Source organism: Trypanosoma cruzi, genomic scaffold, assembly GCF_000209065.1.
Source record: "Trypanosoma cruzi strain CL Brener 1047053516273 genomic scaffold, whole genome shotgun sequence".
In the NCBI taxonomy this organism is placed as follows: Eukaryota; Euglenozoa; class Kinetoplastea; order Trypanosomatida; family Trypanosomatidae; genus Trypanosoma; species Trypanosoma cruzi.
Window position 1 is genome coordinate 126,322 of NW_001849529.1, and position 13,910 is coordinate 140,231.

General features: G+C 50.1%; 6 protein-coding genes across 6 annotated transcripts, besides 22 other annotated features; all 6 read right to left on the reverse strand.

The window, feature by feature from the left end:
* Nucleotides 1-803: a sequence feature (heterozygous, non-Esmeraldo-like haplotype).
* Nucleotides 40-79: a microsatellite.
* Nucleotides 215-336: a sequence feature (A-rich).
* Nucleotides 371-401: a microsatellite.
* On the reverse strand, nucleotides 408-2,345 carry Tc00.1047053509563.10 (hypothetical protein, conserved; the record flags this gene model as incomplete). Its single annotated transcript, XM_802615.1, has 1 exon — nucleotides 408-2,345. One exon carries the CDS (start codon nucleotides 2,343-2,345, stop codon nucleotides 408-410), a length of 1,938 nt encoding a protein of 645 aa, XP_807708.1.
* Nucleotides 804-1,107: a sequence feature (areas merged during assembly that could not be assigned to a particular haplotype. This can correspond to areas where the two haplotypes were merged or to regions with more than two copies in the genome that were merged during assembly.).
* Nucleotides 933-982: a microsatellite.
* Nucleotides 1,108-13,910: a sequence feature (heterozygous, non-Esmeraldo-like haplotype).
* Nucleotides 2,350-2,389: a microsatellite.
* Tc00.1047053509563.20 (hypothetical protein, conserved) lies at nucleotides 2,974-4,341 on the reverse strand (the record flags this gene model as incomplete). Its single annotated transcript, XM_802616.1, has 1 exon — nucleotides 2,974-4,341. One exon carries the CDS (start codon nucleotides 4,339-4,341, stop codon nucleotides 2,974-2,976), a length of 1,368 nt encoding a protein of 455 aa, XP_807709.1.
* Nucleotides 4,716-4,741: a microsatellite.
* Nucleotides 4,766-4,814: a microsatellite.
* Nucleotides 4,837-4,858: a sequence feature (AT_rich).
* Nucleotides 5,267-6,526, reverse strand: Tc00.1047053509563.30 (hypothetical protein, conserved; the record flags this gene model as incomplete). The annotated part of the gene is made up of 1 exon (XM_802617.1): nucleotides 5,267-6,526. The coding sequence occupies one exon, from the start codon at nucleotides 6,524-6,526 to the stop codon at nucleotides 5,267-5,269; it is 1,260 nt and encodes a 419-aa protein (XP_807710.1).
* Nucleotides 6,531-6,584: a sequence feature (T-rich).
* Nucleotides 6,881-6,970: a sequence feature (A-rich).
* Nucleotides 7,197-7,291: a sequence feature (CT-rich).
* Tc00.1047053509563.40 (hypothetical protein, conserved) lies at nucleotides 7,311-7,988 on the reverse strand (the record flags this gene model as incomplete). The annotated part of the gene is made up of 1 exon (XM_802618.1): nucleotides 7,311-7,988. The coding sequence occupies one exon, from the start codon at nucleotides 7,986-7,988 to the stop codon at nucleotides 7,311-7,313; it is 678 nt and encodes a 225-aa protein (XP_807711.1).
* Nucleotides 8,239-8,266: a microsatellite.
* Nucleotides 8,530-8,560: a sequence feature (AT_rich).
* Nucleotides 8,799-8,820: a sequence feature (AT_rich).
* Tc00.1047053509563.50 (hypothetical protein, conserved) lies at nucleotides 9,035-12,619 on the reverse strand (the record flags this gene model as incomplete). Its single annotated transcript, XM_802619.1, has 1 exon — nucleotides 9,035-12,619. One exon carries the CDS (start codon nucleotides 12,617-12,619, stop codon nucleotides 9,035-9,037), a length of 3,585 nt encoding a protein of 1,194 aa, XP_807712.1.
* Nucleotides 9,705-9,808: a sequence feature (CT-rich).
* Nucleotides 9,880-9,916: a microsatellite.
* Nucleotides 9,952-9,992: a sequence feature (CT-rich).
* Nucleotides 10,122-10,151: a microsatellite.
* Nucleotides 12,899-12,968: a microsatellite.
* Nucleotides 13,440-13,910, reverse strand: Tc00.1047053509563.60 (uncharacterized protein; the record flags this gene model as incomplete). The annotated part of the gene is made up of 1 exon (XM_802620.1): nucleotides 13,440-13,910. A coding segment is annotated over one exon (471 nt), but the record flags the coding sequence as incomplete, so codon positions are not given.

The window sequence follows — 13,910 nt, forward strand, 5'->3', positions numbered from 1 at the left end:
TCGATCACTGTTTTTTCATTTCCCTCACGTACGTTTTTTAAAAAAAAAAAAAAAAAAAAAAAAGGGAAAAAAGAAAGAAGATGACATGTCTTGCGCTCTTACATTACATTGAATTACATTTTGATAAATCATAAATATTACATAAATAAATGCATTCATATGTATACACACAAATACACAGAGGAGGCATGCATTGTGAATCCTTCCCATATCAAAAAAAAAAAAAAAAAACAAAGACAACATCCCGTTCCCAAAATCAAACCATAAAAAAAAAACAAAAAAACAAACCGAAACATAAGCAAAGTACAAAGAGGAAAAAGAAGAAGAACAACAAAAGATATATGAATATGTTCATCGTCCCCGCCGTGGGTTTTTTTTTTCTTTTTCTTTTTTTTTTTTTTCACTTTTCACGCAACCCCCTTCTCCTTTTTACACCCACTTTTCTTTTTTTTGTTCTTCACATGGCATTTTCCTTGAATTCTTGTTTTCATCTCCAATTTTGACTCATTTGCCAACTCCACGGCGGAAAGCCAGGCCTCAATGCCCCGAAACCTCGAGACCGCCCCACCCGGCAGTTGGTGCTCCTTCCTGTCGTCATTGGAATGACGCACACACACCGGCGTGTCGACTGTGACTTGAGGGAAACCCGCCCCCGCCATCGCTGCAGGAGCATCATTCTTTAATCCTTCCATCTGCTGGTGGTCATCCACGCCATCACCCCGGCGCGATCGGTTCGCCACCGCCGGAAAACTATCCGGGACCACCTGCCGACACGATGCCACGTATTTCGCCAGCAACGCGGCGTTGCGACGCTTCGCCTGCACCTTGAGCTCATAAATGGCTTCTTCGGCCGCATATGCCGAGATCTCCATCGTCCTTCCCCCATCAACGCATGTGGAACAATGTGTCCAGAGGGACGGCTGTATGTTCTCATCACTATTACCATTATTGTTACCATTATTATTGTTGTTCTTATTATCATCAACGTCAAAACTCTGACGGGGGTGGTTACGCAGCCTGAAACTGGCCAAACCGGCGCCAAATGCACACGATGAAGTTGTAGTGATGCTTAAGGCGTCAAAAACTTCCTTATCATTGTGATAGCTGTCATCCAGGCTGTTATAATGGTCCTCTTCGTGGCAGTAAAACTCCAAGGAAGAGGGCTCTTCATCCGTAAGGGGATTTTTCCCTTCTACACAACACAGATAGGCCTTTGCAAATAATGCCGCCAACCGGGAAGATTTTTGTTTGCGTTCATAGAGACAAAACGGAATATCGAGTTGTGATGCTCGCTCGGATACATCAAAGTCATAAACGCCTTCATGCGAGTGCTGTCCTTGATGCCGGACCTCTTCCACGCCAGCGGCAACGCCCCGCAACTCTCGCAAAGGGAATTCGGAGTTGATTTTGTTTACCCCTCCACGAGACGCATCGTCGGCATGCCCATGATTCGTATCCCTCATGACAGCATGCCTTTGTAAATGTTTCTTCATTGCCCCCGTGTCCTCCTCTACTCTGCCGTCGCACTTGGATGGACGCTCTTGCTCAAAATCCGCTTTAAAAGGCAATGATGATTTAACGGATTTCATGCCATTTGAGTAAGTCGTCGGCACAGAGTCATCTTCCGGCGCTTTCCGCGGCAACTCTGCAACCCCAACCGGGGTTGTCCTCGCCGTTGGGTTCAGCCAAGTCCCTGTGCTCGTCAGGGCATCTGCTGTGCCACTTTGTGCCGTGGAATATGGAGAGAAGAAAGCCGCAGGGGCCCCTGTGTGGCTTACCCCAAACACAATGGTCGCGTCATCGGATTCATTGTGTCTCACTGAATCAAGAGGGGCATTGGTGATATTGCTCTGATCCGCTAAACGTGAAAGCGTTGAGGCAGACGGCTGCACCGAGTCTTTTTTTTCAGAATACTCTGTATTATCGCCTTTTGCCCCACCGGCATCACGCCTTATACGGGATACGGGGTAAGAACCATTTCGTCGGAGATGAATTGTAACGTTTGGAGGCCCATGGCGGTGGCAACGCGAAGTCACCGTCTCTGTTGCCAGAAAGGGCTCCGCAAGGGACGCAACATGTGGCATCATGGAGTTGGCGTTCCTGTTTGTCCTCGTGGAATTTACTGCCGAGCCAGTAAGGATCGTCACGGACACCGAATGCCTGGGTGTGGGGCCGTAAATGTCACATAGGCTTTGCCCCGTCACGTCAGTGAGGGTCCATCCCCTTCGTTGCCTTTGGCTGTCGTCCTTGACATGACTGTGGTGGTGCGGACCAGGCCAGTGATAACGCCGCGAAGCACGGCAGCTTGGGTGCTTCTCGACGCGCTCTGCAAATAGGGCGAGCATGCGGACACACACACACACACACGCAGGCGCAAACAAACACGTACTTCTCTCCACGGTGCCGTGAAAAGAAATACGCTGCGGTGCTGTGCGAGGGTGTCCGCGCCCAAATTGTGGTTTTTTCCCCCCCCCCTCCCCCCCTTTTTAAAACTTTATTTATTTAATTTTGAGGGAAATGTTTTCGTCTCGAGTTCTGCCTGCTTCTCTGAACAGCCACCTTCTCCTTACATTTGCAGCAAAGAAGCAGATGAAAAGACGAGCAAACACAAAATTACGAAAAATGGAAAGAGGGGGGAAAGAAGAAACCTTCTGGTCTCCTGTTTAAGCCCACAGGCAACACACAGTCACACGCATGCGTAGTATGTGCACTGCGGTTTGAATGCTCTTAAACGCTCCTCTCCTCTCTCTCTCTCTCTTTTTGTGCAAAACGTTCATATCTATTTACACACATCAGTAAAATGACATGAAAGATTTTTTCACACGCAAGATGAAAAGAAGAAAACAAAAAGACATCGGCCAATAACTTTCATGATCCACAACTCCTTCTTCCTCCCGCCAAAGAAAACAACAACAACAACAAAAATGGCCGCTGCGCAAGTACAAACACAGGAACGCCTTTGTGCATATCAAACTACAGGAAGGAAGGACAACTTCCCCGTGCAGGAGACGCGCCGCAATGGCCATTCGCCTCCTCTTGGAGCCGGTCAAGCAGCCGCAGCAAAAGGGGTAAATGCGTGCTCTTAAACGCGGAGCAGTTCAGGTGCCGATGTCCGGAGAGGAAGAGCGTGCGGCACATCGCCAAAGTCTCATCCTCCAGTCTCCTGCGAAATGTCTCCTCCAGCGCCGTCTTGGTGCTCATCAGAGCACAAACCTTCTCTTCATCGCTTGTTCCGTGCCGTGTCGCTGAGGCCACCGCCGCCTTCAAACCGTCACGGTACGCACGTAGAGCCTGTTGCACCGCTGCGCTCGGTATGGTTTTTGTAAACAACAAGAGGCGTGTATACTCCTCCGCCGCAAGGGGTGCCATGATGGTGGGCCAAACCACAACCTCATCCACCAGCTCCCCAGTGTCGGCGTGGCGAAGCTCACGGCGCACGTCGTTCACGTACGCATTGAACTCGTCTGCACTTGTGAGCATTTGTGTAATAATCCCGCGAACACCGTGCCGCAGAATTTTTTCACGCACCAACGTTTGCACCGCCCGCTGCCTTGCGTCGTGTGGTAAATCCGATGGTACATCACGCAAAGAGAGTACCTGCTCCACACGGTGAATTAACTTGCGTACATTCACACACGCTGCGTCCCACGTACGGGTCGGGAGATGCCCCGTGGTATCCACGCCCCTCTCGTTGATCCCATTGGACAGTTCTTCCATAAACGACAGAGACGCCTGGCGGTCACCGTTCCATATGCGATCCATTGGATGACCCTGAGAATACCCGCTGGAGAAGAGCGACACCGGCGCATCGGCCAGTCCTTTTACCTCTCTAGCCACAAATTGCAGCAGCTCTACACTGTCTTGGAAGTCGCCATGTCGCTTCTTCGTCTGCGACGACGCCTGGTCTCCTTGCCGTTGTAGCATCGCATCTCCGCGGAGTAACAGCAGCGAGTCGCCCCCACGCTTCACCACAAAGTCGTGAAGAATACGTCGCACCCCTTCGTATGTGGCGGCCATGTTGTTGTTGTCATCTGCACTCATCGTGGCGGTCACTGTAAGAATCACGCGTCCACCGATTTGCCTTACACAATCCACGGCGGTCTGCAACCCACTGCACCCGGAGGCGGTAAAGTACGGTGCCTTCATGGGCAAAATGTAGTAAGCGGGCCGGTACGGACGGAACAACGCCACGGCGTCGCAGAAGGTTGAAGAGAGAGAAGGATCCCGCGGCGAAAGAAGTTCGACCCCAAACGTAAATCCCTCACCTACCAAAGGAGAAGACATGCGTGAGTGAAGCGTACGCTGCCAATTTCTCATCGCCCCGTCCTCTTCCGTCTTCATATCTCCACACCGACCTTCACAAATCGCTCCCACGACATACACGTACACTCAGAGATATTGAGAAGGAGGCGGAAGGGCTAACAAACAGATCAAATAAAAGAAAAAGACAAAAACAAAAACAAAATAAAATCTTAAAAGCCATTTTATATGCATTTATATTTTGCGCGCATGTTTGTATTGAAATTTTTTTAAATATCGATTGAGTAAACGTCGTAAAAATTTTATATTCCCCCATCGACATCGCCCCCAATATTTAAAGGCAATGAGGAGAGACGGTCATTTCTCATGGCCCTCGATGCGTGGATGTATGAAGACGACATCAGGGATCACACACCGGCACTGGCAACCGATTATGCGAGCACACTTTAACAGTGCTCCCTCTCCCTCTCCCTCTTCCTCTATAACTCTTGCCACAGGCACCAATACACACCAATACACACACACACACACACACACAAGCACAGACACAGACATGCGCAGACGCCCCACGGAAGCAAAAATAAAAAATAAATAAAATGAAAACTCTTAAAGAAAGGAAAAAAGATAGAGAATAGCGTGACAAAACAGCTCATTTGTTAAATTTTATCTTTGTTTCTAACAAGTCTTGTCCACATCTATTGAACCCCCACCCCCCCACTCCTACACATCCTCCGTCTCAACATCGTCATTGTCTGCAACAAGACGGTTTCCAACGGCCTTCCTTCTTCTGATTCTTCCGTCCGTGTGTTCGTTGTTTCCGCCTCTCCCTTCTCCTCAGCAATATCTCCCGCAAGCATGCATACCTTCTGCATGACTTGTGATGAATCCAAATGTCACTGCGCCCACTGTGTATCTCTCCCTCCTCCCATCTCTCCCTCTCTCTCTGTTTGTGTCTGAGTTTGGAAGGGTGTGGAAATGAGCCGCGTTCGACGCCTCGTGAGAGAACTCAACTCTTCCATATGCCGCACGTATTGTCCTTTGACCCGGTCAAGATGGTGTCACCCTCGTAGTTGAATGCACAGGAGAATATCTCGTCATTATGACCAGTAAGACACTGCAATACTTGCCCTGTTTCCACACTCCACACGCGGCATGTCTTGTCGTTTGCGGCGGAGATGACTTTTGTCCCCTGCGGGTTAAACTGCACTTTTGATATTTCACCCTCGTGGCCTACCAGACTTGCGACGCAGTTGCATGTCGCGGTGTCATACACACGTGCCGTGGCATCTGCGCTAGCCGTCACAAACGATGATCCCGTCGCGTTGAAGGCCACGTCGAGAATCTCGTCAGTGTGACCTCGAAGCGTTGCCACACATTGACCGGAGCCAACATCCCACAATTTGCAATTGCGATCGATGCAGCCTGTGATGCAGAGATTTCCAGGGTAATCAAACTGCGTCGATGATATTTCAGCTCGATGTGCACTCAGAGTATGCACACACTTCCCAGTGCGAACATCCCATAATTTAGCACTTGTGTCAAAGCTACCAGTGAGAATTAAATTTCCACTTGTATTGAAATTAAGTGATACTATTTCTGCAGTATGTCCAAGGAGTGTAAATGTCTCCTGTCCAGTTTCCAGATCCCACACCTTCGCTGTGTAATCCATAGATCCAGAAGAAAGATGCGTGCTTTGCGGATTAAAACTCATACAAACCACTTCAGCCATATGACCCGACAAGGTGTGGTAACACTGCCCTGTAGCCGCATCCCATATTTTGCACGTCTTATCAAAACTGCCTGTGGCTACACGATTACCATAGGGATTGTTAAATGACACAGAATACACAACATTACGATGTCCTTCCAACGATACAACTTCGTTTCCAGAAGCTGTGTCCCATACCTTGCATGTGCGGTCGTAGCTTCCGGTAATAAAGGAGTCACCACCCTTATTAAAGGCACAGTTCGTCAAGGGTAACATATGTGCCCGTAGTGTCTTGAATAAATAAAACGTCTGCTTATTATTGTACCCTGCCTTTAGCTTTTCCACGAGGCGCCGCAGGTAAGATAAAAGCTGCGGCGTATACTTCTCAGAGAGTAGTGGCTCCTCCTTTATAATTTCCGCCGCAAGACGGTCTAAATTTGTCTGCGTTGTGAGTGTCAAGAGGTCTATTGTCTTTTCCCGCACCTCCCCTCCAGAGGTCTCGTATTCCAGCGTGATCCCTGGTGGGTAATACCGCAGCAAGAAGGAACGAAGCCGCATTTGCTTTTTTTTTTTCTTTTCTTTTTCTCCCTCCGCTGTTCTTTTTTTTTTTTTTTTTGTTGTTGTTGGTTTATTGGGTGGGAATGATTAGAATAATACGCGTACGTACGTGAATAATGAGTTGGGCTTATAGGCTTCAATCAAACTGCCCTCATGATGACATCATTGTGGTGCATCAAAACGAAGCAAACACCCCACGCAGGGAGGCAGAAGAATACGAAAAAAAAAAAAAAAAGGGGACAGTGTGGGAACATATATGTACGCATGCATGCATGTACATGTGAGCATTTGGCTGACGCAGGAACAATACGCGTCTCGTAATGCATTCTTAAAAAGAAAGGGTGCAGCCATGGGAAAAACAAACAAACAACAACAATAACGACACACAGACACAAGGAATAAAGAAGAAAGAAAAAAAGAAAAAAAAACCAACAACAACGACAATGCACATATGCATTTGAATGCAGGTGTTATCCTGACGGTACTGCTACCGTTCTCCCCCCTGCTTCATCTTCGTCCTCCTTTTCCCATTCACTCCCTTCAACCACATCTTCTTCCCTTGTCTCTTTGTTTTCACGCTTCCCTCTCTTTGTTGTATTGTGTATGTATATATATATATGTCTGTGGACTTCTGTTGTGCTTCCTTTCCGTCTTTTTACTTCGCGCAGATTCCTCCTCCTCCTCCTCACCTTCTCTCCTCTTTCCGGCTCTTTTTTTCTTCCTTTTTTTCCACCGTGTCCTTCTATCCTCCATCCCCTCTTCATCGGAAACGTTATGCTCCTCGTCACGAAAGGTCATATGCCGCCTCTTCCTCTTCGTCATCCGGACTTTCCTCCCGCTCGTACTGCTCGTCTGCGTCGTCGTCATCCACGAAGAGTTCCTTGTCCATCTGCCACAAGTCCCATCCGCGCAGTTTGCCTTCCCCTGCCTTCGCCTTGCGCACCCGCGCCAACTCCAATTCGGCCGCCTGCGCCCGCTTCATCGTCTTCCATGCCTGAAAACTCTCCTCCGTCACGGGTGTTAGGTCGGTGCGATCCTTCAGTGCCTCGCGCTCCGCCTCCAGCTGCTCCTCTAATCGGCGTTCATCGTACCGCACCTCATCAAAGTCCTCCGGCTGGAACAGGTAGTCCTCGGGGGCACAACCGAGGTTCTTGTCCACCTCCCCCGCTTCGTGATCGCCGTCGTCTTCAGGCGGCTGGTGTTTGGCTGGTTTGCTCGCCTTCCCTACGTCCCTAAAGAGTTTTGCCATTTCCGCCTCAAAGGCCTTTTTCTCTTCACGAGCCCGTCGTTTAGCCTCGAGCTCCTCAGTGCGCTTTCGCTCATTCGGATTGCCTTGGTTCACACTCTTGGAAACGGACTGGATGTAAGACTGCACTTTCGCACTGCGGTTCTTGTTTTTGAGTCCAAACGTCTTGTCCTCGACGATCTTATCCTTCTTCTTCTGTTCCGCCTTCTTTCCCATCCTTCCCGTCTCCCCCACCCCTCGCGCCTCACAGTAGTGGTGACAATTGCCCCTCCAGCAAGGGTTTTATGCCTGTAGTTGTGTATTTACGTATGTATGTGTGTGATTCACTGCTTCCCCACAGCGAGAGTGTTTTTTTGGCTCCCTTTGCCACACAAAGGCGGGTAAATAGAGGGAATAAAATGTTAAAACAACAACACCAACAACAACAGGAAAAAGGATAAAAATGGAAGCACACAAGAGGACTTAGACAACAACAACAGCAACACCAACAACAAAATGCGTGCGACGTGATGGAACACACAACTCCACCCGTGCGACACGACGCTGCGCTGAAAACCGGCAGGGTGAATATCATTCCGCACACGTACACGCGTGCAGCTTAACAAAAATGCGTGTATGCGTATTAAAGGTGCATTCTTTCATATGACTCCCTTCCCACACACACACACACACTCTCTCTCTCTCTCTCTTTATTTCGTTCACTCTATGTGATGCATGCAGCCGGCACACGCGTTCCATCAAAAGGGTCGGCACACACAAATAAAAACAAAAAAATATAAAAAAAATATGTATCATCATAAATATGAGTTGTGAGGGAGGAGGAGAACCAAAGCCCACACACGTACGGGCTTTTGTATGATGCCACTCAGAAGCTTTGAAAATTCACGTTATTACACAACGACCTCCCAGACACACAAACAAACAAGCAAACAAGTTTTCCCAATAATCCGCTAATAACGCCTTCTTGAAATGTATGGAGAAAAGTTCTTTTTTGTCACCTTCCCAACATTTCTTTGCCCTCCTCCCATATATATATATATATATTTTTGTGTTTGTGTATGTGTCAGTTGTGCCCTTTTTGCTCCCTTTCCCCCTCCCCTTTAATCTATGGTCTATATTCACAATTATCCTTCCACGCACGAAAACACACAGAGAGAGGGAGAGCCAGACACATATCATAATAATATGCATAGGCTCACAGATTGATTCTCAGCCATGGAAATACCGTGGAGAGAAACACACCAGCAACAGTCTCCTCCACCTCAACGCCTTGCTCTTTGAAACCAACGGTCTTCGTCATTGGAATCGCTGGAAGATTGGGGAAGGGCACGGCCCATACGTCGGCCACGATTACGTACACGCGGTGCCACAACAACTTCTTCCTCCTCCTCCTTGGAATCATCGTTTTGTGCCGCGACCGGCGGCGGTGGTGCGCGCTTTGAACTTACCCCTTTCTTCGTCGGTCGCCGGACGACTTCTTCTTCTTCCTCGTCTTCATCATTATCTGTGACGGCTGTAGATGGTGGCGGCGGTGGTGATTTCTTCGTCGCATGTCCTTTCTTCGATACTGCCGTGTGCTGCTGTGATTGTGGTTGTGCGTGTACCTCTTCTTCCTTGTTGTCGTCGGCGTCCGAAGCATCATCGTCATCGTCATTGTCGTCTCCGGAGGCCGCTGGAGGAGGAGGTGGCGGTGCACGTTTGCCAGCATGACTCGTCTTCCTCAACGGAGGGGCCCGCTGCTGCACGTGCTGCACATGTTGCCGCGGTGGCTCATCGCCGTCACCCTCGCCATCATATTCCTCGTCCTTCTCCCTCATTTTCTTCGCGTCCTCCGCAGGATGCGCACGGCCCCGGGCTGAGCGTCCCTTCACAGGAGCCGGCGAGGAGTGTCGCCTGCTGTTGCCACTGATTGTGGGAGGCTCACGTGGTGCCTCTTCTTCTTCTTCCTCATCGTCTTCCTCTTCTCCATTACCCGCCTTTTGTTCTTCATCTTCCTCCTCCTCCTCTTCCTCTTCCTCCACCTCTTCATTTTCTTCATCCTCATTAACGGTGTCGGTCTTGTGTTTTGCAGCAGCGCTCTTCTGTTTTCCACCCCTCGCAGGCTTGACTTCTTCTTCTTCCTCCTCCTCATTTTCTTCTTCTTCCACCGCTTCCTCGCCCACGGCATCAACACTATCAGCCTCTTCTTCCTCCTCTTCCTCGTCATCATCGTCGTCCTCCGCTGCGGTAGCTGCCGCCTTTACACCTGCGGCTGCATGGCTGCTGTGGCTACCGGACTTAGAGGATGCGTCCTTTGCGGGGGTGGAGGCCGCTGCAGACGTGCGTCTTGTGGAAGGCTGTTTCTCAGCTTCTTCTTCTTCTTCCTCCTCCTCCTCCTCCGCTTCTGGCAATAGCTGCACAAGTGTGGGTGTGAGAAGCGCTTCCAGATCGTCGCGGTTGGTCAATATGTCGTGCACCACCGAGACACCGAGAGCCTCAATGCTGTCTACGATATCCGAGACACACGTGCAGTCGGCGATGGCGCCTGCCATACCGAGTGGCTCCGCAAGTTGTAGTAGACGCGTCTTCTCTGCTGTTGTAAAGGAACCAGTAATGTCAATGCTAACAATGGAGGTTGTCATGCTCTCCATGCTGTTTGATCCACCACTCCCCCCACTGATAGATGTGGCAAGAATGTGATAGTGCACGACATTAATGCGCGTCATAACTTTCTTTTCCACCACATGCAAAACACCGAGCATCGCCTCGCCAAAGCGGCAGCGAATGTCTTCCTCTCGTACCGTCTCTTTCAGGGAAGTTTCATATAAGTGCAGAGTTGTGCCCATCAACGCCGCCACACTACACCCGGAGTTGTAATCGATGGTTGGGCGAATTGGAGTGAACTTCTTGCCTTTGGTAGAGAAGAACGCCGTGTAAGCCTTGACGGCATCGGCAACTTTTTCTGCTGTCATGTCCGTTGCAACTTTACTGCGCCGCGTGCGATGTGGCCGACGGTCGGAGGAAAGCAAAGGAAAACCGTACGCTGGAATATCTTGCGGCTCCAGTGTGACTGCTTGCTCACGCGAGATGGCGCGAAGCAAGACAGCGCCATGCACTAATGCTTCCACACCCTTTTCCTTGAAAAACTTCGCTGTGGCATCATCTTCAGCGGCTTCATGCGCTTCCGTGTAGGCGCTGTATGCAGACCACACCTGATACAACGCCGTGATCGCTGGGGATTCGCCGCCTGCCAGTTTGGCCGCACCAAATGTACTGTACAGCGCAAATGGGTCCACTTGCGCACTATCACCATCTAGAGCAATGACAAATCCCTTTTTTTCATCGTCTTTAATGTCGGGAAGATGAAGGTATCCATCGGCGCTATTGAACTGAATTAGCATCAGCTCTGCAAGACGTGCTAGGGATTTGTTTTGCTTTGAATCAGGCAATGTCTTTCCGGCGTCCGTCACAGCGGTCGCGTTTTCTTCCTGCTGCTGGTTGTGGTGTTCAGGCTCGGCCAACTTGTTCGCAGCGTCTGCAGACTTCTTTTTCTTCAACTTGGAAGGCTTCACATCCTCGGCTTCTGCCCTGGCCGTCGCCACCGAAGTTGTTGCTGCTGTCGATATTTGTGGTGGTGATGTTGATGCTGCCGCGGAACCTTCTGATGCGCCTTTGCTGTGAATACTGCCGCGTATGTACGGTGCCGGGGCAAACTCCTGTTCCGTTTCTTGCAGCAGCCTTGCAATCTCAGCGTCCTCGTCATCATCAGTGGCAGCGGCAGGGGAAACGGAGTGGGGCTTGTCATTCTTCTTGACATCTTCGGTTGTGGATGTGGCCGACGCAGCGGATTTTGCAGCGCCGTCTCCTGCGTGTTCTGTCACCTCCTCCACAGGCTCAGGGTGTTTGGCGTGTTTTCTTCCGCGAACTCTCGCAGGTTTGTTCGGCTTGGCAGTGTTGTTACCTCCATTCCCATCCTCAGCGGCTGCATCCTCAGCGCGCTTCTTCCTCGGAACGTCCGCCTCGCCTTGTGGATACGTCTCGTCTCCCTCCTTCATCGCCGCGGCGTTGGCGGCGTTGGATGCGGCATCCGCAGTCTCTGGCAGTGCCTGCATACCCGTAATGAGTGGGGCAAGAAATTGCCGGTTGCTTTTATTCGCTGCAAACTCCTCAATGACGGCCTTTTGTATCGTCTTCGTCAGCCACGTGATGACCTGATTTTTTTGTGACTCCACGGGTTGTCGTGCCATTGCCGCGTACGCCTCTTCAAGAATACCACGGGAATAGGCGGATATGGGTACACGCTCGCGGTTTTCATCCCAGCGGCCGACAGTTGTAATCCCCGCCAGTCGCAACGCCCGTGCGTCTTTGCATGCCTGATACCGTTCCGAACTCAGCACCACATCCAGCCACTCCTTTCGGCCATGCAATGCCGCCATCTGTCGCTTAGGGACCATAACGACAAAGTCCAGCATGAAGACATCCTCCACGTCAGTTGCGTCAGGGTCTAACAGCAGCTGCACCATGCCCCGCAGTGTGTCCGTGCGAATGCCACTCCCACTTGCCTGCACGCTCGGGAGCAAAACTTTTTCAATGGAGCACTGGTGCGGAGAGGCGGGAAGTGGGCGTGTGGTTAATGTACACAGCGACGGCGTCGAGGTGGACTGTGCTCGGCTGCCAACGTACAGCCCCGTGTGAGATCCCGCGGCATATCGACAAGAAGCTCCGATACGTCTGAAGGATGTGGGCAGCGGTTTGAATGTACCAATGGCATCTGTGCTGTAAGTTGCATGACTCCACGTGGCTGCCACGACACCACTTGTAAAAGTAGTTTGCGGTACAAAACCGACCGTGATACGTCGGCGCAGCATTTATTCCCTTCACGGGAGACAAAACTACACTTGTTTTGTTTCTTTTTCCTTGTTTTCCCTCTTCCCTTCTTCCGAAGTGGACTCTATGTGTTCTATTTGCCGGGGCAATGAACCCACCCAATTGCTTCCCCCCCCCCACAGACTTCGTTAATGATGTTTCCTTGCGTTGTTTTCTTTGGTGGGTGTGGCACAGTGTTCCGTGGAGTCACACACACGCACACACGCTCTTTGCCTTCTCCCCAGTACTCTCTTCTTCCCGTTACTCCCCACTGCCACACGAAGCAAAGAAGCAAAGAAACAAACAAACAAAAAAAAACAAACAAAAAAAAAGGAAAAAAGAAATAAACAAGGAGACTCAACGCGGCAATCCAATGTGACGACCAACAGGCGCATGCCACAAGACTCCTTTTTTGTTATTATTAAAGATTTTCATTCAGTCACGTCACTGTGGGAGTCTTCAACACGTGTTTATCGTTGATGCACAGGCGTGAATCAACGCAAATGGGAATAATTACGCAAATAACAACAATAGAAAAGGGAATTTTGCTAAGAGACAAAATATTTCCTTCTCTTTTTCCCTTAGGGAAAGGCCCACATCCTCCCTCCTTATTTCTGTCATCATCATGTCTCCTACCACAAGGGTGTGTTAGACGCCACCTCTCGTTGCGGTAGAAATAATGCAGCTGCAGTGCACAATCAAAGCAGCCACCGCTACCATCAAAGCATCCCCGCACAAAAATCTTCCCCACCACTTGTGTGCAATGATGGGCGGCTTAAATGTGATGGGCAGAAGAGGGGGTTTTTAAATAAGTGTATTTCGTCACAACAAATCCTCGCCCGCGGTGGCATCGGCTGTACACATGGGCGGTGAACAACTCAGACACAAGGTGCCTACGCGCTGCCCGCAGCGATGCAAAGGTAACTCCCATGGCGTCAACTCAACGTTTTGCGCCAACGTTTCTTCGCTTTTCATTCTTTGCACGGTATTGTGAGAATAACGATTTGTGGCCTTTTCCACTGTGGCATGTATAATTTCAGCAAGGGGCAGCGTTGCAGACCCCACCAAACGTGCCTCGGCCTTCAATTCATTCAATTCAGAGCCGTATTCAAAGACAGAAAGAAGCATCTTGGCATGGGCGAGAACCACAGCGTGGTGTGGTAGCAACTCAATTTCTGCAACTGCTGCTGCTTCTGTCCCTAATTCTCGGCGTGGCAAGCCCAAATCACCTTTTGAATCAGGCAATTTGAACGACGGCCGCGATGATGTCAATGGCAGCGGTGGCTCCACAGA